General features: G+C 39.8%; 1 protein-coding gene across 6 annotated transcripts in view; it reads left to right on the top strand.

Annotated features, from left to right (window-relative positions):
* The window catches only part of NUMB (NUMB endocytic adaptor protein), a 174,798-nt gene that overhangs the window by 150,596 nt on the left and 1,041 nt on the right, over positions 1-23,161 (top strand). For 4 of the 6 annotated variants that reach the window (XM_082619471.1, XM_082619472.1, XM_082619469.1 and 1 more), the window contains 6 exons: positions 9,631-9,705; positions 11,664-11,804; positions 15,410-15,614; positions 17,378-17,671; positions 19,621-19,770; positions 22,010-22,156. In XM_082619471.1, coding sequence (XP_082475597.1) covers positions 9,631-9,705; positions 11,664-11,804; positions 15,410-15,614; positions 17,378-17,671; positions 19,621-19,770; positions 22,010-22,156 — 1,012 coding nt within the window. The remainder of the gene's footprint in view (positions 1-9,630; positions 9,706-11,663; positions 11,805-15,409; positions 15,615-17,377; positions 17,672-19,620; positions 19,771-22,009; positions 22,157-23,161) is intronic. The other 2 variants (XM_082619474.1, XM_082619473.1) reach the window with 1 other exon arrangement.

Raw genomic sequence — 23,161 nt, 5'->3', positions numbered from 1 at the left:
GGTGCCTTCAGTTTCTGCTCTCCTTTCCCCTATTAAACTCATTTAATCAGACTTTTATTTACTCAACCTATCAGCAGCAGTTGATATAGCAGCCAAATCCCTCCCGCTCCTCGAAACAGTCTATTCATTTGGAGTTCAGGTGTCATATTCTCTTGATTTTCCCTTGTGTTGATGCCTACTTCTTAGTCTGTGGACTGTTCTCTACCTACACTTCTCCCTTGATGATCTCATCCAGTGTCATGGATTTAAATACCATCTCTATGCTGATGATTTTGAAAGTTCTGTCTCCAGACATCTGCCCTAAACTCCATAGTGGTACTTCCATCTTAGAAGCAGTATAGCATAGGGGTCAAGGACACAGACTGGGGATCTGGATTAATTGTATTTAATCCTGGCACAGCCACTTACTAGCTTTGTGACCTTGGGAGAGGTTCTTAACCATTCTGTACCTCAGCCTCCCCACTTATAAAAAAAGGATAATACTAATTCCAACTTCACCTGATTGTTGTGAAGATTAAATGAGTAAATATAAGCAAAGTGTACAGAATAGCCTGCCACATGGATGTGTCAGTATCATCATCATCATTAAACATTTCACACTAAGGCATTCCACACTAACGTGTCACAAACCAAATTCCGAAATGCTCTCCCAAATTACTCTTCCCTAGTCTTTCCCATCCCAGTCCATGTGCTTTAGCCACAAATCCTGGATCTTATCTTGACTCCTCTCTTTCTCTTTTACCCTGTCTCCATCCCATCAGCAGTTCCTGTCTCACTATCCTCCACCACTACTGCCGTGGTCCAAGCCAGCTTCTCCACTCACCTGAATCATTGCATTAATGTTCTACACAATCTGCTTTCATTATTGTCCCCCTACCATCTGTTCTCAAGATATCAGTCGGAGTGATCTTTTTATGACAGAGGTCTGATTGTGTTGCTCCACTGCCCTAGATCCTCCAGTAGCTTCCTGACCTACTCAGGGTAAAAACCAGTCTTTTAGGCCTAGCAGGCCATTATACATGCATTATCTCTGTCCTTTTTCCTATCTTCTCCTATTCTTGCTTCCTGTGTTCCAGCCACACTAGCCTCCTTGCTGTTCCCTGAGCATACCAGGTATGCTTCCACCTCAGGACCTTTGCACTTACTGTAACCTCTAATCTGGAACACACATCATCCAGATATATACATGGCTCTCTTCCTCATCTCTTCCCATTTGTTCAAAAGCCCCATTTTCACTGAGGCAGTAACTGAGAGAACCTTATTTTAAATTTCAAATACCACCCTCCTCCGTATACAAACACTCACTATTCCCCTTCCTAGCTTTATTTTCCTCTGATAGGGGTTATCACCATTTGTCATAGCATACATTTTACTTATTTTTTTTAATCTCTTCCTCACTAAAACATAAACATTTTGTGGGCAGAGGTCTTCACCTAATTTTGTTCACTGCTGAATCTTCAATGCCTAGAATAGTTTGTGGTCCATAGTAGCTGCTCGAAAATGTCTGAGTTAGTGAATGACAAATGCAGTGCTTTCGCGTTCACCCTGTAGTGGGAAAACCAGACAGGTAAAAAAAAGGTAGTTTACAGATTGTGTAACAATAATAGGTACTACTGGAGCAGAGACGGACAGTGAATGTTGGAGATTGTGGTTAAGGCTTCTGAGAGGAGATGATACCTAAGGCTGAGACTTAAGACTGTGACTTCCAGTTAAACTAAGTTAGAGGAAAAAGGCATAGAAGGAACAGCATTAACAGGGCCACTGGGGCAACAGAGAACCTGCTCCAACTCATTCAGTTATTCAACCTAGGGATATACAGAAGGAGACAGAAGATAAGACCCAAGTTTACAGTATGGATGAAAGGTGGTGGGGAAATCATTCACTGTGAGAAGAGGTATGATGAATTTGGTTTTGGACAGGTTGAATTTGAGGTCCCTGTGGAATTTTCACTCTATTATATGCATTTGAAACTTAATATGAACTTAATGAACTTAATATGAACTTAAATGAACTTAATATTAGAATAATTTCTATTCTAGGTTCCCTCCTCCTCTCAATTAAAAGTGATTTGTAAACTAGAAGAGTTAAATAGCCTCCCAAAATCTCACCTTTGTTGTTTGGTTCATGACGTGCTATTATCCTTATTTTTTCCCGAAAGCCTTTAAAGGCCCTTCTCACTTAAGAAAGTGCAGGTTAAAAGTTACTGTACTTTTAAGGAAGCAGCCGTTGGAGATAGTACCAGTCTCAAATCCTACAGAAAGTTGTGTTTCTCAGAGGTACATACTGTATCTTGGAATTATAAGACAAAATTTATTCATTACACAGTTCTGTTCAGAAATTCACATGTCATCAAATGATAGATTTGAAGGCCCCCTCAGATTAAAAAAGAAGAAAAAGAAGAAGAAGCCAAGTTTCCTGTTAAGGAAGTCTCTCATTCACTCATTACAAGACACACCGTGTCATGGTTGCCTACTAATATTCATTATTACTCCATAATGACTGGGTTATCTCTGTGTGTAGGTGTGACAGAAAGACTGACCAGAGATTCTTTACATATCGGGTGCCCTTGAAGACCTCTTTGGTGTGTAGCAGAGAGAGCTTTGCACGATAGAATGGCAAATCACCGTTGCTCAGAAAGAGTGACTTGCTCTACGCTTCCTGCCCACATTTGTCTGTTTGCTGCTGTTGCTTCTTAACATTTCATAGCTATGCCAAATCATGCTTCTGTGTGTCTTTAGCGTCTCTTTGCTTTGGCTTACATTAGAACACCTTTTTGCTCTTGTCTATCATATGCCCAGCACAATTGTCTTGCCTCCAAATATCACTTCTATTTATGTTGATTAATTGTGCGTTCTTATCTCACTGGTGGCCTTGGGAATCATAGAACTTTAGAGTTGGACTGCGCCTGAGTTTGGGTCTCAGTTTAAAATAATAGGATATAAGCACATTTGTTTAAAAAAAGAAAAGAAAAAGAATTCAGGGACAATTCCAAACAGTTCTAGTATTTCAATATGATGAATTGTCTTTCCAAAACAGGTTTAATCACTTTCCAGGGATTATGACGATTTATATCAGAGGTCATCAAACTATGACCCACTACCTGTTTTTATAAATAAAGTTGTATTGGAACAAATCCATGTCCATTTGTTTACATATTGTCTGTGGCTGCTTTTGTGCAGCAGAGCAGAGTTGGGTAGTTGTGACATAGACTGTATGGCCTGCGAAGCCCTAAATATTTGATATCTGGTCCTTCACAGAAAAAGTTTTCCAATCCATGATTTAAACAGTTTAGAAATATACTTCTCCAACTGGAAATCCGAAGTACTTCCCCAGATAACAATATGTAAAACAGAAGAGTGACTGTGAGGATCTGTCAGCGTACTGAGCACACTACCAACTTGTGATCTCCGTCCATTTAAAAAAATTTTTAAGTGGTGTCTACTAAAAAAACAAAAACAAAAACAAAACAAAAAAACCCCTGGAGATTAATAGGTAGGCAGATGGCAGTTCTTTATTGTAATTAGTTATTTCATTGCCTTTTATTGTGAGTAGCTTTTATATTTAGGGGAAATGATCTTAGTGTACTGAGTTTGTTTAGTTACTATCTCCATGTCATTTTTGCAACCTTTTTGTCTTTCTTCACTGGTATTTTCATGTTAAGATTACCTGTGCATTCTCTTACTTGCAGTGTAAGTTTCCTGATTTAATAATTTGTAATAGACCCATTTCCTGCTATCATTTTCTCCAGTGTCAGAGTCTGCTTAATTTCTGTATTGGTTTATATCTACCCAAAATAAAAGGTGTTTAAGGGAAATGTTAGTTTTAAAATTTTAACATGGATATTTAGAGAGTTGAGTAGTTACTTGAAAATTATACTTATATTTGACATTTTTCACTCATAGGGTAGCTTGATCCTTCTCAGTTTAAATTCTAAGTTTCCGAAGTTCTGTTCGTGTTAGACCCATTTTCTTTCCTTGAAGAATAAGCAGTTTTCTCTTTGTTGTAAAACTATTTTTCATGCATTAACACTATTCAGTGTGAATTCTACCTATAACTTTGAAATTATTATTAAAATAGAAAGCGTTGGAACCGTGGTGATGAAATAATTCTTACTGTCTCACATATACGTTACCCCTACCACATTTTTATTAGTGTCTGAAGTATTATGTAGTCTTTTTTTTTTAAGGGGTGTTTGTGTCACTAAGATGTATGTATATTCTGTCGTATAATAACGCATATATGTGGAATCTAGAAGAATGGTATAGATGACCTTATTTGCAAAGCAGAAACAGAGACATAGACGTAGAGAACAAAGGTATGGATACCAAGGGGGAAAGGGGTGGGGAGGGAGGAATTGGGAGACTGGGATTGACACATATATATTATTGATACTATGTAGAAAATAGACAACTGATGGGAACATAGTGTATAACATAGGGAGCTCTACCTAATGCACTGTGGTAACCTAAGGGAAGTCCAAAAGGGAGGGGATATCTGTATGTGTATGGCTGATTCATTTTGTTGTGCAGTGGAGGCTGACGCAACATTGTAAAGCAACCATACTCCAATAAAAATTAATTTAAAAAATTTTTTTTAAAGTTTTTAAAGATGTATGTATATTCTATATTTCATACTTACTCTGGGTTATCTCTTTTTTTAGTCCTGTGGCTAGCTAACTTTGGCCTTATGTCCTAATGTATTGGCTTAAGTAGATAGTTTTAGGGCAAACAAAAGGAAAACTTTCATCTTCTGTGACTTTTATCATTTTCTAAAAAGTGTTTAGGAATCTTAGTTTATATTATCAGAATGAAAGACACTAAAGTTTACAGATAGTTCAGAAGCATTACTACTTTAGAATTTGTGAGAGGAAGTCCAGACTTAATTTCAGCTGCAGGTGTCTTTGAGTGTTGATATCTCAATACCTGCTTGAAATAATTGTAATGTGGCAAACTATACTGACATCCAAGAACTGGCACTCAAATGTATGAACAAATGGAAGAATTCATATTATCTGTTTTCTTCACCTACTTAGAGAAATCAGATGCTGTGAAATATGATAAATACAATGCTTCACTGATACAGTGGTACAGCACTATAAAAATTAATATAAAGACATACTCAAAAAGCAGAGATATTTTCATAATAGTCTAATAGGGCCAATAAAATATTTCCCTGTATATGATAAGGAAACTAAATGGGGAACAGTCCCATTCTAAAATGACCTTTTATTTTTCCCACTGTTAGTCTCCCAACCTTGAAGTAGTTCTGTCTGTTGCCTCTGAAGCTGAACACTGTAGGCTGCAGTTGCACAATGAGCATATTGATATAACTGCAAATTGAAATTTCTTACGCAGGATTTTCAGTGCCTTTTGGCAGTCTTCTGTGTCACTGATTAGCTGTCTCCTATTTCCTACAGAAGATATTTAGCAAATTTATTCCTTCAACAAATATTTCTTAAACTCCTACACTGTACCAGGCATTGTTCTAAGCTCTGAAGTTATAGCAGTGAACAATAAGGATGGAAAAAACCCTGCCATCGTGGAGCTTACGTTCCAGCAAAATACTAAATGCTACATAAGCGTTGGTTAAATATGGGCAGTTACAGTTGTTGATGGGGTGGGGTGACTGTTGTCCCAGTTTGCCTGAACAGCCCCAGCTTAACACCTGTTTCTGGGTTTTAATAGTGTCCCCTTTCACTTTCAAAGTGGTCCCAGTTTGGACAGTAAATTATATGGCCACCGTAGTTCTAAACCTTTTACATCTATTTATTTCTTGAATCCTCATAATAATCCCATGAGGTATGTGACATTATTAATATCATTATGCAGATGTGGAAACTGAAGCATAGAGAGGTTAAGTAATTTGCCCTTGGTCATACTAGTAAGTGGCAGAACCAGAATTCAAACCCAGACAACAGCCTGGCTCCAGAGTTTGTGCTGAGTCACTATACTGTACTGCCCCAATGCTGCTATGGTAAATCTGCTTTCTTATTCTGCCTGTCTACCTTCTTCTCCCTAGCAAAGTAAATTAGGTAATCTCATCTCCTTGACAGATAAATTTGTGGCTCTTTGGAGTGAGCTTCCTCAACTTGTCACTCACTCCTTTACAAATCTGTCTTCATTTTTACTTGGCTTCACTCCATCCCTCTATTTCAAGGACGGGACATCCCTCTTCCCATGTAAAACTTGTATCCTAGCCTCATCCCATTTTGCCTCCTGGAGGACTTTGTTCTCTACATTACTCTTTTCGGGCCTTCAGTCTCCATCTTTCCACTGGCTTTTCCCATTCAGCATATAAGCATGACCTGTTGTTGTTGAAAGTGTGTGTTACTCCTTCAAGAAGCTTTATTGTTGGGAGAACTTTTTTTAAGTTTATTAATATAATGATGATAAATGAATACCAATTATTTATTACCCTCTTTAAATTCCAGGTACTGTATATATCTCTGATCCTTTTACCAACCCTATGGATACTTTACAGATGAAGAAACAGAAGCTCAGAGGACTCCATAACTTGCTTAGCTTATGGATAGTGGCATTGAATTCAGACTTGTATTTGTCTTACTCCAAAATCCATTCTATTTCTAGTATATCATGTTAGTTTACCACAATTCTTAAAGGACGTCCCTTGATCCTCTGCTTGTCCTCCATAGCCTTATAGCTCTTTTTGTAGAAAAGCTTTTTTAAAGAGAGTATTTAATATGTGTAGACTCCTCTTGCCTTTCATTTACTTCTCAACCCATTCTAGTCTGACTTCCACCTTTTTATTAGTCAGATCCTCCAAAGAAACAAAACCACCATCTGTCTCTCTCTCTCTGTCTCTGTGTGTGTGTGTGTGTGTGTACACACAGAGGCCAGCAGGCTGGAAATTCAGGCAGAATTTGTTACAGACTTGAAGCAGAATTTCTTCTCAGGGAAACCTCAGTTTTTAACCCTTAAGGCCTTCAACTGATTGGATGAGGCCCAGCCATATTATCAAGGGTAATCTCCTTTATCTAAAGTTAGTTGGGCTTCCCTGGTGGCGCAGTGGTTGAGAGTCCGCCTGCCGATGCAGGGGACACGGGTTTGTGCCCCAGTCCGGGAAGATCCCACATGCCGCGGAGCGGCCGGGCCTGTGAGCCATGGCCGCTGAGCCTGCGCGTCCGGAGCCTGTGCTCGCAACGGGAGAGGCCACAACAGTGAGAGGCCCGCGTACCAAAGGAAATAAATAAATAAATAAATAAATAAAGTTAGTTGATTGTAAATGTTAATCATATCTGCAAAATACCTTTATAGTAACATGTAGACCAGTGTTTGATCAAACAACTGGGCAACCATAGACTAGCCAATGTGACACATAAAAATAACCACCACAACCTCTATCACTGTGGTGTCTTACTCATTGCTAAATCCAGTGGACATTTTTCACATCTTTCCTTAACTTGGTCACTTTGCAACGTTTGACATTTTGGACCACCTGTTACTTCTGGAAACCCCTCTCCCTAGTTTCAGTGATCCGAATCTCTTTTCATTCTCCTGTTCCTCTGGCTCTTCCTTTTCTGATATTTCATTACTCGTCTCCCAGTTCCTTAATTATTAATATTCTCTCCTGTCCTTGACCCTCTTATTACTCCCGCAATTGATGTCTCCCCAAACTAAAATCCCATCTTAGAATTCTCTACTGAGCTTTAGACCTGTATATCCAATTGCTTGGATGTTGCACAGACATCTCAAACTTTGCTTGTCTAAAACTGAAATCCTATTCTCCCACTCTCCAACTTGCTTCTGCATCTCTTCTTTCTTTATCTTAGTTTGTAGTACCATCTGCACCCAGTTAGTTTACCAAGCCAGGAACCAGAGAGGAGTCTTCAGCAGCTCTCTTACATTTACCATTTAAGACTTTCCCATCTCCATTCCTATCTCAACCAAGAGAGCTCAACCCTCATTTTCCCTCACATAGAATCTTGTTGTGGTATTTCTACCTCCCATCAGTCTCTTTCCAACCCCTCTCTGCTGCCAAAGTGATATTTTAAAAATGCAAATCTGTTTATTCGTGTTTAAAATTCTTTTAGTAGCTCCTAATTGCCCACAGAATTAAGACAGAATTCTTTAGCAGGCATACAGTCCTCCATGGCTAGGCCTTTTCTGCTCTTTATATTCCACTGCGCCTCCCTCACCCATCCTACTTCAAGCCGCACTGAAATATTTATAGAGCCCAGATTTGCTGTATTGTTGGCTTCCACGTCCTATTCTGCTGTTTCTTCTGCCTGGAATGTCCGCTACCTCTATTACTTCCCTGCCTTCATACCCCCACCTGGGGCATCTAGAAAAATTATTTTAGTACCCAGTTCAATCTTTAGCTTGGAATAACCTTCCCCCAATTCCACAAATAGATTTGACTATACCTCTTTTCTGACATTGTTACAAACTTTTCAACTCTCCTATAGGACTTACTACTGTATGATTTATTTTTTGTTTATCTGTCACCTTTCAGTGGACTGTGAACTCTTCGAGTATTTCTACTGCCTGGCATATAATAGGCTCTCATCAGATTTGTCGTGGTGGTGGAAACGGAGCCCAGAGTGGATTATACAGTTCACTTAAATAAGGCCATGCCTTATTGAGGAGTGCTGGGCTTGGACGTGTCTAGTGAAGGATGGTAGACGTTTCTTTATCTTCCTTTGTTCCTTCTAGAGGCTGCTGTTCCAACCTTTAGTACCAGATTCCTTTTGATCTGTACTTTTTATGATGTTCTGATACCTATTCTCAGCCTTCACTTTGCTTTTGTTTTATTTTGCTTGTATCTTTGGAGCAGTTAAAAAGAAAGGAAGCTATTTAAATTACTGTTACAAACTCCCACTGTCCCATTTTCATTCCATCACAGGAGAAATCATACATCAGCTTGTTCTCATGTGATTCTTGTGTGCCAAAAGTCTTTTCTCAGCCAGTAAAAAGAATTCATGTTATAATGACAGTATTTTTCCAACAGTTTTTAAATTCTCCTATGTCCCCAAAATGTCTCCCTGCACTTAATGTCAAATTAAAAACTAAACCAGTTCTGTGTTAATCCTGAGAGAAGAAATAATGGTTTTTAAAGACTGTTGCAGGAATAATGACGCCTTCTTGGGTTTTTAATACGAAAATTTCAGGTGACCAAGGGTCCTGCTCTACACATTGGGGCCAAGGGATAGTAGAGTGGCCAGCATCTCATTTGAGACTTACGTATTACTTTCTACTCTAAATGCACTTGTAGAGGCTTCTTGTGGTGTAACTCCTTATGTACTTAATATTCATCTAACTCTTGGTTTCCGTGGTTGAGTTTTGAAATGAGTGAAGAATCTACTTATTCTTTGCCCTTTACAGAATGTGATATCTTGGTTTTTATTCCATCTGTCCCCCTGACCCTTTACTTAATTTTATCTTATTATTTTGCATTGTGTTTCTAAAATAATGTCTTTGGCTTGTTTTTTCTTGAATGTTTCTGCAGTTTGGTTTGAGTATCTAGCATTGGCACCCCTCCTGAACTTGACTCCATCTGTACTTGTGACTTTTGGAAGGCAGAAGTCAGTGTTTTCTAGGGAGATGACTCTTTTTTAATATTATATATGTGTGTGTCTCCCCCACCCCCTTCCTTTTTGGTTTCTCTTAAAAGACTGGAAAGAAAGCAGTTAAGGCAGTCCTGTGGGTATCGGCAGATGGACTCAGAGTTGTGGATGAAAAAACTAAGGTAAATCTTTCATAAGCTTAAATGTTAACTGCTCATATGTTTTTTATCCCTATGATCAAATATAATGCCATTAAGTTGTTGAAGTCACTCTGTATCCTTCCACTTTGTCCAAAGAACGATCTTTGGAGAGACTAGTTAATGTTCAGAAAAACCAATTTAGCTACTCATTTACCTTACGAAAAATAGAAGAGAATTCTCTCAACGTTTTGGTCTACATGACACAGCATGTTTAGCCTATGGCGTATTAGCGTTTAATGTTAAGATCTGAGTTCTGTTTTTGTTCTGACACGTTAAAAAGGTTTACCCCCACAAATATGATGTGAAAAATGATGGACCTTTTATTGATATCACAGTTAAAAATTTAAAAAAAAGTTGATAGACCATATCTAAAATTTCTTCTTGTTCCTTAATAAAACACTATTTTTAGAAAGTGATATTTGAACTGATTAACCTACTGTTTAACTGAAGACTCAATTTAAGTGAAATCTTAAGGACTAGTAAATTGCTCATGTGGTTAACATTTATTTAGAATCCACACAATATCTCAAATAATAAGTAGCACTTTGCATTTGAAAGAAAGTGATCCTACATGCCTAAATAAGAATAGACATAGACTCTGCCCTTAGCATAAGGTGTTATTTATATGAGTACATTTAATAATTAATTCGAACTTTCTAAGAGACCTAAATCTGGAGAAATTTTAACAAAAAGGCAATTTTCAAAAAAAAAAAAAACCCTGAGGTGTCACTGGAAGGAGGAGAAAGTCTGGCAGGTAAAGAACAGTTTTCATGGGTAGCTTGCCTGATATATTGTAAGTGATTTAATTTAGCTACATTTTAGTTCTTTTCCCTAAGGCTTTTCTTTTTTTTTAAGTTCAAGAGAAGTGGTAGTCTTAAATTTACATTACAATTGGAAATAACTCTCATTTTAATTAGCTTATTTTGTGTAGTTTTCATTAGTGCTTTGGGTAAAATTTGTTGTATGTGGAGGCTATATTTTTAATTGCTTTACACGATAGTTAGAAAGTGATGTTGCCCCCTAGTGGTTACTTATAACACTGGAATTAATGAATTTACTTCTTCCCACATTGAGTGATAATAGTAATTGATGACTTGTCATCCTGGGACCCATTATGAGCAGAAAAGAAATTTTGCAATATGTATAACAAATGAAGGGCTCATATTTAGAATATATAAATAACTCCGACATATCAAAAGGAAAATGACAGATAGTCCAAAAGACTTGAATCACTTTGCTGAAGAGGAAATTCATAGTAATCAAGGTTATGCAAAATAAAATTATAATGAGCCACCAGCTTGCAGAACTTTACAGACTTGACTGGCAAGTCTGTGGAGCAATAGGAATTCTCATAGTTACGCTGTATAAAAGCCATTTTGTGTGCATGTTGTAGCACTTACAGCCCCCATCTCAGCATCTAGGGATTTTAGCCACTGGAATATCACACAGAAGAGCCAAAGAGTGTCAAGATTTTAAAAAACATTTTGTGCGATGTTTATACTATGTGGATACGATGTCATTCAGCAAGTATATAAACATAGAGAGTCATACTCAACTGATCAGTAAGTGAATAAATACATAGAGCTGTTCTGGAAATGATGTTATTTGAATGTAAGTTATATGGAAATTGGATTAAATTGATTTACATATATTGTAAAATTGAACATGGAATTAACCGTCATAAAACTGGAATCAGCAGGCATATATTATATACATGAAGATGAAGTGAGGGAGGGAGGCATCTGGGGAAAGTGTCTCTTGGGATTTCTCCTAGGTCAAATTCTTAGTATTCATACTTCTGGCTCAGATCCAGCTATTCTATAGCCTTGATGCATTAGATGTAGAGATTCTGTGTTGTGAAATGAACATCCTGTGTTTCTTCTGAGAAACTTGATTAACCTCATAAGTCCTCTATTCCTTTGTGTTTTCCTTTTTTCCAGGACCTCATAGTTGACCAAACAATAGAAAAAGTTTCTTTCTGTGCCCCAGATAGGAACTTTGATAGGGCCTTCTCTTACATATGTCGTGATGGCACAACTCGGCGCTGGATCTGTCACTGCTTCATGGCTGTCAAGGACACGGTGAGTCCAGTAGCATGGATTTCATCATGACTGGCCTCAGTCACCAAGCTCCTTCTGGGTTGGCTCAGCCAAACAGTTTCCACTAAATTTTTTTTTAACATCTTTATTGGAGTATAATTGCTTTACAGTGGTGTGTTAGTTTCTGCTTTATAACAAAGTGAATCAGTTATACATATACATATGTTCCCATCTCTCTTCCCCCTTGTGTCTCCCTCCCTCCCACCCTCTCTATCCCTGCCCCCCAGGCGGTCACAAAGCACCGAGCTGATCTCCCTGTGCTATGCGGCTGCTTCCCACTAGCTATCTATTTTACATTTGGTAGTGTATATATGTCCATGCCACTCTCTCACTTTGTCACAGCTTACCCTTCCCCCTCCCCATATCCTTAAGTCCATTCTCTAGTAGGTCTGTGTCTTTATTCCCATCTTGCCCCTAGGTTCTTCATGACCTTTTTTTTTTTTTTCTTAGATTCCATATATATGTGTTAGCATATGGTATGGGCATATACCCTGAGAAGACCATAATTCAAAAAGAGTCATGTACCAAAATGTTCATTGCAGCTCTATTTACAATAGCCAGGACATGGAAGCAACCTAAGTGTCCATCAACAGATGAATGGATAAAGAAGCTGTGGCGCATATATACAATGGAATATTACTCAGCCATAAAAAGAAATGAAATTGAGTTATTTGTAGTGAAATGGATGGACCTAGAGTCTGTCATACAGAGTGAAGTAAGTCAGAAAGAGAAAAACAAATACCATATCCACTACATTTTTAACAACTACGTGCTGTTACAGCACTTGGAAGTGCCTAAACTAGCCTGCTTTCACTCCTTTTATTCAAGTAATTCACACTCTTGGTATAACCCTACCACTCACAGAGCAAGATGATTGGCTGAGATCGAAGGTCATTAAAGGAAAGTAAAAGTTCTCTGGTGATGGTGGCTGCTAAACTTTATTTGAAACTTTTCATTATTAGAACTATTTTTAAGATCCTTACATGCATTTGTTTGCTAATTCATCTGGGTAGAAGATATTGGCATTTGAAAAGTGCTTATAAATTCATTTACAAAGCGACTCTACCACAAGAACTGAGTGGGAGTATATTTTCAATTAAAAAAATAGAAATACTAAATTATGGTACAGTGAACTATGCTAGAAATTGTTACATAGTAGAAATTTTGGTTTTGTTTAAAAGTAGAGAATAGAGACTTCCCTGGTGGTTAAGAATCCGCCTGCCAATGCAGGGGACACGGGGTCAAGCCCTGGTCCAGGAAGATCCCACATGCCACGGAGCAGCTAAGCCCGTGTGCCACAACTACTGAGCCTGCACTATAGAGCCTGCGAGCCACAACTACTGAGCCCACGCGCCTAGAGCCCGTGCTCTGCAACAAGAGAAGCCGCCACAGTGAGAAGCCTGTGCACCTCCACGAAGAGTGGCCCCTGCTTGCCACAACTAGAAAAAGCCCATATGCAGCAACGAAGACCCAATGCAGCCAAAAATAAATGAAATAAATTAATTAAAAAAAAATAAAAGTAGGGAATAATCGAATCTATCATTCTTCATCTAAATTACCCAAAATTCTGATATGAAAGACAAGTCTCTTAGATGATGATGATCTTCATTATAATATAGCATTGAGTGTGTAATATTTGAGTTTTTAAACGTCCAGACAGAATAAGGCAGTTGTAGCCATTCATGACTACAACTCGGTGAACTCTTGCTAAGGTTTAACCTGGAAGGGAAGTGGTGGCCATATTCTAATATTGACCAAAAGCTTTTTAAAAAGCAGTTGTATAAACAAATATTAGGAGCTCAAGCTCTGAATCAGATATGGGTTCTGTTCCTCTTTCTGGTTTTTACTAGCTGTGGGATTTGGGGCAGGTTATTTAACATTTTCTAAGTCTTAGTATCCACTTCTATAAGATGGAGATAACAGTTGTGGGGACTAAATTTGGTAACAAGTATAAACACTCATAGCATAGGGTCTGGCCCATGGTAACTGCTCCACTTCAAGAACTTCTGCCACAAGGCCTAGCAGAGATAATACGTTTCCTTGACCTATAGCTCTGTCCTTGTAATAGAGCTGTGTTCAAACGCACACGGGTTCTAAAATTCTTTCTGTCCTCTCTCCTATTTCACCCTTCAGGGCCTACCCTTGTATCATCCTACTAAGAAGTTAGATAGAAACTCATGCAGATTCATAAAGAGTGAGTCTGTCAGTCTTTAAATAAGCAGTCACGTGAGATCTTACAGTTTACAGTCATGTGAAATCTTAGGGACAAAAGCATTTCAGACATTTACCTCTCCTTATGATATCTGATATTGGCATACAAAATGCAGTGAAATTACTTACTCAGAGCGATATGTAGGAGCAGCTGCTTACATGGTATGATTTTGGAAACTCCACAAGGTTTCCCTGTTCTCAGATTCTCTTCTCGCTGTTAAAGACGCCAACAGTTATTATATCATCCCTCACTTTTTTATTCCACAATTAGGGATATAGTTTAAGATACAGATAACCTGGGTAAAAAGTAACCCACCAAATTTATTAAATTTACTCTAGGTAATCCAGTGTATCTTTAAAACAATATTTAGTTTACATAAGCCCTCCTCTCCTCCCACACACAAAAAATTCAGGTTTATCTGTTTAATTCCTTTATAAGTAGAAAATGTGGGTGAAAACATGCTTTTACTTTTGCCTGTGTGTGGTTGGGAGGTAGAGTTGGGGTTTGAGAGAGCTAGAAGAAGATAGGGAAGTTATGGGAGAGAGCCTACAAGCACTGAGGGCCCAGATGGGGTGGGGGAGGAGCATTCAGAAACACTGAGGAAGCTAAGCTTTCCTTTGCCTGATTGCTTCTCATCGCTGCAGTTGTATTTTTTTCTTTTTTTCTTTTTTTTGCAGTATGTGGGCCTCTCACTGTTGTGGCCTCTCCTGTTGCGGAGCACAGGCTCCGGACGCGCAGGCTCATCAGCCCTGGCTCACGGGCCCAGCCGCTCTGCGGCATGTGGGATCTTCCCGGACTGGGGCACGAACCCCTGCATCGGCAGGCGGACTCTCAACCACTGCGCCACCAGGGAAGCCCTGCAGTTGTATTTATTTATCTGAAGTTTTAAGTTTGTGCCTTTTGTTCCTAGACATGTTGATAGTATATTTAAGCTCTGAAACTTGCCCTGCCTTTCCAGTGGTTTCTTAGAAATGCTTGGTAAATATTCCTATTCGCCTAAATGGCAAATAGAGGTTTGTGTGTCAAGACTTAGGGCTTGGAACCTTTGAGCAGTGTCTTCTAAGCTGGTGACCAGAGTTAACGTGAGTGACAGAGGGACCTGACTAATAAGGAAGTGTTGGTGGCTGCTCAGAAAGCACCCCTTACCGATGGTCGCTTTACCCAATGCCTACTACAGTAAAAGATCATAAGCATTACCTAAGGTAATAATTCATTTAGATTAATTTGGCATATTAATATACTAAAATCTAATTTTAAGCTGGAGTTCCTAACATTTTGCCTGTGTGGAAACAGACTTATTTTGTGGTCCAAGCTAATTTGTAATTTTTGACACCATAACTCTAAAAAAGTTTTTTAAACCTTCTGTTACATACAGGGTGAAAGGCTGAGCCACGCAGTGGGCTGTGCTTTTGCAGCCTGTTTAGAACGTAAGCAGAAGCGGGAGAAGGAATGTGGAGTGACTGCTACTTTCGATGCCAGTCGGACCACTTTCACAAGAGAAGGATCATTCCGTGTCACGACAGCCACTGAGCAGGCAGAAAGAGAGGAGATTATGAAACAAATCCAAGACGCTAAGAAAGGTACAGTCTGTTCTACAATGTGTGTTTATTTAAACAGTTTTTCCCAACAGGTTAATATTTGGAAGCTATCAGGGGCAAGCTTTTTCACAGTCAAAGAGAACTCTTAGCAATATATGAAGACCTTAAGAACAAAGCTAAAAATCTAAACAGAGTCCTTTCCTTTAGAGTGGCTTGTTGAGTGGCTTCAAAGTGTTTACTCTTCCCATTATGTTAAACTACCGGGGAAGCTGAGAGTGCAGTTGAAGAAGCTGCAAAGACATTCAAAAGCAAAATTGGGAAAACCTGCATCCTCGAACAGATTTTTAAATTCTGATGCATCTGATCTCTGTGAAGCAAATGCTATCAAGGACCTACATTTAAAGGAAGAAGTACCAGTCCCAGGTTTAGGCTGCAGAGGACCCACTGATGGTGATGCTGGGTGTAAATGCAGGCAGAAATTTCTCAGTGATACTCTTCTTATTAGATTATTACTGTTGTTTTAGTGCTTTTGTGAAAAAAAGTCCACAGATTTTGAGATGCTGGCCCCTCTTTTCTCCATAGCCCCATTAATTTTAGTGTGTGGTTTTTCAGAATGTGTTTTTTTTTCAGGTACCCATAGCAGCATAGCAGAAATGCCTTTACAGGCATTCAAGTCACTCAGGAGGCTGTTATCTAAAGTTCAGTCAAGTGTATTTTAGAACTGAGTGATAGGGCTTAGGGAAAATGCTTTGCATTCTTGTGTATAACTAGGGCTGAAACCAACAAGGGATATTTTGGAATTAAACAGTTCGGTTTAAATATATATTAATATAATTTTGCTAATTTTTTACTATATTCTTTCAATTCCAAACCAGCCATTTTAGGTAACTTCATTAATCTAATACTGACCCAAACAGCTCTAATTTTTAAGCCAAAAAAAGGATACATATTTTTATTTGAAATTAAATTATTGATTGTGATTTTTTTTTTCATTTCTTATAAACATTTGTGCCAGGATACCAAAGAATAAAAAAACACCATGCTATTTTAATTAGAAAATGTAGTATGTATACCTGTTATTTAGTATACTTCAGTGATTTTCAGACTGGATGCACATTCTTTAATACCACCAAAGAATACTTTTTGATACACACAGCAGCTGCCAAAATGGTTGAGTCCTAGCATCTACAGAGGATTGTGAGGGGAGGGGAGTAGAGATTTACCACAATCAGAGTGGGACACAGTGGGTACTCACATGGAAACAGTCTTGTATTTATGTTTACTCCAATTTAAAATTTTACTTCTGTATGCTTTTAGTCAAATGAGCCACAAATGCCTAATGTCCATGTCTGCTTTATGACATTCTTTAACATCTAATCAAACTTATGCTTACTTAGACCTTTCTGACTCTGCCACTACTAAATCCTCTCCCTCAAACAAAAAAGCAAACAAATATTGAAAACTGTGAACCATCATTCTTTAAAGGACCTTTTGCTAGGAGTTCATAGGTAGTTTTGTTTTGTTTTGTTTTGTTTAATCTTGTTCAAAGTCTTAATCACTGCATGGGAATAAAAGATCTAATATTTGTGTCTTAGTAGATATGCCATGTGACATGTAGTAGATTACTAAACGTTTTATTTGTCTGAAAAATAGGAGATCTGAGCCCCGCTTCTAACCTGTCTTTTAAGAGACATGGTTAAGGAGATGGGTAAAAAGGCCTAGAAGAGTTTTTGAGTTCCTCAGCGATATAAGCTCAAATTATTTGAAGACATTGCTAAGGTCCTCTTTCTCTTGACTTTCTTGAGCTGAAACAGATAAGACAGTGGTTGGTTCATCAGTGGCCCCTGGCAACACTGCCCCATCCCCGTCCTCTCCCACCTCTCCCACTTCGGACGCTACCGCCTCGCTGGAGATGAACAATCCTCACGCCATCCCACGCCGGCACGCACCAATTGAACAACTTGCTCGCCAAGGCTCTTTCCGAGGATTTCCTGCTCTTAGCCAGAAGATGTCACCCTTTAAACGCCAGCTATCCCTGCGCATCAACGAGTTGCCTTCCACTATGCAGAGGAAGACTGATTTCCCCATAAAAAATGCAGGTAATGCAGCATCCACCTCACTCACTGGGTGCTCTGGCACTGAAGCGTTACCATCACTTCCAGTGGAGTCACTGGTCCCATCAAACTAGCCACCCCTCTTTCTGAGGCTGGTTGGTGGTTACATATCTTGTATCATTTCCCATTGGAAGAAAATGGAGATTCATGGAGAGTAAGGGACGTGAGTCGTTCATTTCTCTTCAACAAATAGGTAACAGAGACATGATGGGAATGCCCAGCCTGAGCTACAAGGTTTGTGATTTGTCCTGATGAAAGCGTACCTGCTTCCAAACATCAAGGGTCTCAAGTTTCCATTCTTATTCTGCCATTTGGGACCCAGCAGGGAATTAATTTAAAAGGCTTTGGAAACACATCCAGTTAAATAGCATTACTGTCAGATGTACCAGAAGAAATGGATAAGTTCTCAATGTCCTTGTGGCTGGTTGGCTCCATAGGGAGGAAACTCTAAACGGGTCTCCTGTATAAATCTAAGATCCGTTGTTCATCAGAGACAGTGGGATTGCTCACACATATTCATTACCTTTCAGAACTGCCACACAGGCCTTTGTGTGGCCTGTGTACAGCTGAGCCAGCCCTGGTAGCTCTGTCCTCATCATAAGATCCGGAGCTAAAGTGTCGGATCTGGTCAGTGCTTTTATTGGGCCCTATTTTACTTCACTCTGAGACATGTTGAGCCAGTGCTGTAACCGAATCCGAGGAAGCTCTGTCTCCATAGGGCACTCCCACTGCTGGTGGTACAGAAGCACAGAGGGTTAAGTTCTTTGACGGATAAAACTCAGCCTAAAGAACTAGATGATTACTGAGGGTCTTTTCACCTCTCAGCTCCTGTAAAAACGGAAACTCCAGAGGCTTCAAGTACCTCATTTTCAGTCTTCCTCTGGAGCAGATGGGAAACAAAAACGATTATTCTCTTTCCACAGTTGAGCAAACAGAGGTTCAGCACATATAATTAGCTTCCTCCGTGACACAGAAGTATCCCAGCATCAATTTTTTTGTTTTGTTTTGTTGTTTGTTTGTTTTTGGCTGCGTTGGGCCTTCGTTGCTGCATGCACGCTTTCTCTAGTTGCGGCGACTGGGGGCTACTCTTTGTTGAAGTGCACAGGCCTCTCATTTTGGTGGCTTCTCTTGTGGCAGAGCACGGGCTCTAGGGGCATGGGCTTCAGTAGTTGTGGTAAACGGGTTCAGTAGTTGTGGCTCAGGGACTCTAGAGCACAGGTTCAGTAGTTGTGGCGCACGGGCTTAGTTGCTCCATGGCATGTGGGATCTTCCCGGACCAGAGCTCGAATCCGTGTCCCCTGCGTTGGCAGGCGGATTCTTAACCACTGCGCCACCAGGGAAGCCCCCCAGAGTCAATATTAAGAGCAGAGCCTCTCGAGTCCTGGACGTCAGTTCACTTTTTCATGTTATCACAGCTCAGGTACTTGGTACTTTGGAAAAAAATGAGAGTGATCACATTGTCGTAGTTTATTACAGAGAAAAGGACTGAGCACCCACTGGTGCCCCTGACTTTAACCCATTTTTTGACAAGAGTCACTGGAGGGTTGCAGAACTTAACTCAGACCACAGCCTTGGGACCTGGTCGGAAGACAAAACAGGTTGATCTTACTGACTGAACATCTTGGCACAAAAAGAGAACAGCAAGTTCTCAACAGTGTCACACAGGAGAGGACATAAGGAAATCTGGGGATTTGCAAGGGAGGAAGATAGGCCTTAGTACAGGAATTGTTATCATTTTATACCTTCTCATGTGAAAAGCCAGTGAATAGTGGTCAGGAAATTTTTGGAAGCTGCTTTTATATCCCCACCTGACAGTTGCGTCTTTTCCTTCCACAAATAAGAGAGTCAGTGTAAAATGCCACCTTGTGTGCTACTGTTCTGTTTCAGGATCATTCCGTTTTTCTGTCTGGAGCCATCTTCTGTTTGTCTTGCAGTGCCAGAGGTAGAAGGGGAAGCGGAGAGTATCAGCTCCCTGTGCTCACAGATCACCAACGCCTTCAGTACACCCTCCGAGGATCCCTTTTCATCCGCCCCAATGACCAAACCAGTGACGGTGGTGGCACCACAGTCTCCTGCCTTTCAAGGTCAGTGCCCCCTTAGCCTGCTCACCTGTTCTCTTTGAAACGAGTACTTTTATGACACTGCTCACTAACTGTAAGTTGGCATTCTGAGCTTCCCAAGACCTGGACATACCCACTAATTTCCCTGTTTGAGATGATCTCAGAATCGTTAAATTTCCCTATTTGACAGCGTCTTTGTGCTTTGTTCCCCTTCCTGTTTCCTGAGATGTCTGCGTTTGTCATTTTGCACGTACCTACCCATCTTTCATCCCATTCTGTCAGGAGCATCTATAGTCCCAACCCACTGCTTTATTTGCTACTTAACTGTTAAGAGTCAGAGTATCCAGCCGGTTCTGCAGAAACAGCAGTCATCAGAGTTGGTTCTAGCCTTATGCTTTCTTTAGCACAGTGGTTCTCAACCTGGGGTGATTTTGACCCCTCAGGGAAAATTCGGTATCCATCATCTGGAGACGTTTTTTGGGTTTCACAGTGTGGTAGTGGGTGCTTACTGTTGGCATCCTGGTAGAGGCCAGGGATGGCAGTAAACATCCTTCAGTGTACACAATAGCCACCCTCACAACAAAGAACAATCTGGCCCAAAATATCAGTGGTGCCAAGACTGGACTCATCTAGTCTCTACCCTGTCACAAGAGGCCCATAAAGAAAAAGGTACTTCAGTTCATTTCATTTTCCATAACAAGTATCCTAAAATTAGCCTTTGTGGCATTGAAGAATTAGTAAAAGTTGTTATTTTCAGAGATACTGAATTAATAGTTGGTATTGACTCAAAGGTCAGCAAAGAGTCTGTATAACATAAATTACAGACTTTTAGAATTTGAGCTCCTATAATTGATCTTTCTTCATTTCTTTTGGGAGAGAGCTCAGAAAAAGTTTTTCTGTGGAGACGTTTTTTGCCTGCTCTTATTGAAAAGCTACAGCATGCTTTTCCTCTAGGAGGGAGTCTCTTTAAAAAAAAAAAAAAAAAAAAAAAACCTTAATAGTCATGTGCACCAAGTGGCTTTTCATTTCATCTAACAAATATTTATACTACCAATAATAATAGGCACAATTTATTGGGCACTTAGCACAGTGTCTGCCACATACACCATGGTAAGGACTCATGCATTTTTTCATCTCATTTAATCCTCACAACAACCCTTTGAGGTGGGCATCACAGATAAGGAAAATGAGGCTCAGAGAGGTTAAGTAAATTGCCCAAGTCACACAGCCAGGATTTAAACCCAGGTCTTTCTGAATATACTTCCTGTTACATTCTACTTACTCTGTGTCTATTTACAGGGCAGTGGGTGTACAAAACTGAATAGAATATAGTCCTTTCCCTGCCTTTAAGGGACTCTCAGTGTGTGGATAAGCTAGTCTTTTAGGCAAGCCCTGGGTAAATCATACCAATGCCATAAGCATAGTCGCTGAGTGCTAAAGAGGGACTGATTGGTGTAGGGCAGGAGAAGGTGCCTGCTTGTCTGTTCCATATGAAATATAGAGAGCTAGGCTAAGGAATAGAAAGTGATGGAATAGATGTCTGGAGTAAAGGAGCAAGGGTTAGGAGATTTTAATAAAGGGAGACAGGAAAGAACAGTAGGTGCCTTGAGATATTACAAACATTACTGAGGGGAAAAAAACCTTTAAAAAAGATGAAATTAATTCTGTAGCAAATTAAAAAATTATTAAGCATATGAAAACATACACCAAGTTTGGTTTTTCTCATCTGTCATATGGGGGTTTTGAGAGAATTAACTGAGATGATGCACAGTAAAGTACTGTTAGCATCGTGCCTAGCACATAATAAGGAATTACTGTATTTACTCGTTGTTGTTCTTGTTGGCATAATTGGACCTTTTGGAATAGTGGTAGGAGAAGAAAATACTTTATCTGTATCATTATGCCAAAGGCTAAGCTGTATCTTAGAGTAGTTACTTTTTCCTGCTTGTAATACAAAGCAGCTCTGTTCAGCTTAATTTGAAATTGTTTTTCTAGTCTTCATTTCCTCTCTCTCCATACACATATTTTCCTAAAAGAGTCACACATCTTTATCAGTACACCCATTTTAATTACATCCTCTAATTCCCTCTTTGCCAAAAGGTTTGTGTATCCATTGCAAATGGCATGGTTATCCCAACACCAACTTTTCTGTCTTATCTGTTCCACCAGTATTGCACATTGGCCTGACTGACCCAGCTCCAAGGGGCCACCTGTACACCCTGCATGAATTTAACTACATTGGTGTTGTCTGCTCCCATTGTAGCTAATGGCACTGACTCAGCCTTCCATGTGCTTGCTGCTAAGCCAGCCCATACTGCTCTAGCACCCGTAGCAATGCCTGTGCGTGAAACCAACCCTTGGGCCTATGCCCCTGATGCTGCTACCAGGGGAATTGCAGCCACACATTCGGGTAAGGTGACCACAGACGGTGGTGAGGATTCTGGGATCAGATAAGTGACCCTTGTTCAAAACTCAGCCATTTAGCTGAGTGGGAACCAGGGAGGAGTCCTTTTAGGAAAAGTATGATCCCTCTTGGAAATAAACTGCTACTAAGAAGGGATGGTGTCACAGACATAGAGAACAAACATATGGATACCAAGGGGGCAAGGGGATGAATGGGGAGATTGGGATTGACACATATATACTACTATGTATAAAATCGGTAACTAATGAGAACCTACCGTATAGCACAGGGAACTCTACTCAGTGCTCTGTGGTGACCTAAATGGGAAGGAAGTCCAAAAAAGAGGGGATATATGTATACGTGTGGCTGATTCACTTTGCTGTACAGCAGAAAATGACACAGCAGTGTAAAGCAACAATACTCCAGTTAAAAAAAGAAAAAAGAAGAAAAGAAAGGATGGTGTCAGAGAGGAACTAAAGAGGTTAGGTTGATAGTTCTTAGGACTATAGAACCACCCATAGAGCTTCATAATATCCAGATTCCTGGGCCCTACCTCAAGAGAGCCTATCCCTGGATGTGGATCCGTGGCCATGCCTGTACGAAGAGACAACTCTGCCTCTTACGATGGCAGGCCTACAGAAAAGGCTGCAAAAAGCACCTTACATTTGCTTTTCTATACTTTCTAGTTTTTCTATAATGAACATTTATTAACAAAAAAAAATTTTAATAACGTTGAAGGCAGTTCACCAGGAAGACAACATAGGTCTGGAAGCCAGGAAGGGGCCACAAAGTACGGCACCAAGTCGCTTATTATTTTCTTTTCATTCTGTTAGAGCAGAAGGTAAATTACCTCGGGCCCTTTAGAGTATGTGCAGGCCACAGCAATGGTGGGGATGGGTTCTGATACCAGCCAGCAGCCTTGGTTCGATGCAGTTGAGCCATATCTAGCAGCTCCTCAGTGTGGCTGAGATAGCCACATGGTCTCATGGGTTCTCCCTGTTCTACCACAAA

The sequence above is a fragment of the Mesoplodon mirus genome (assembly GCF_964341445.2).
Source record: "Mesoplodon mirus genome assembly, chromosome: 4".
NCBI lineage: Eukaryota > Metazoa > Chordata > Mammalia > Artiodactyla > Ziphiidae > Mesoplodon > Mesoplodon mirus.
The sequence above is the reverse complement of the archived record's forward strand: the minus strand, read 5'-3'. Positions and strand labels throughout refer to the sequence as shown.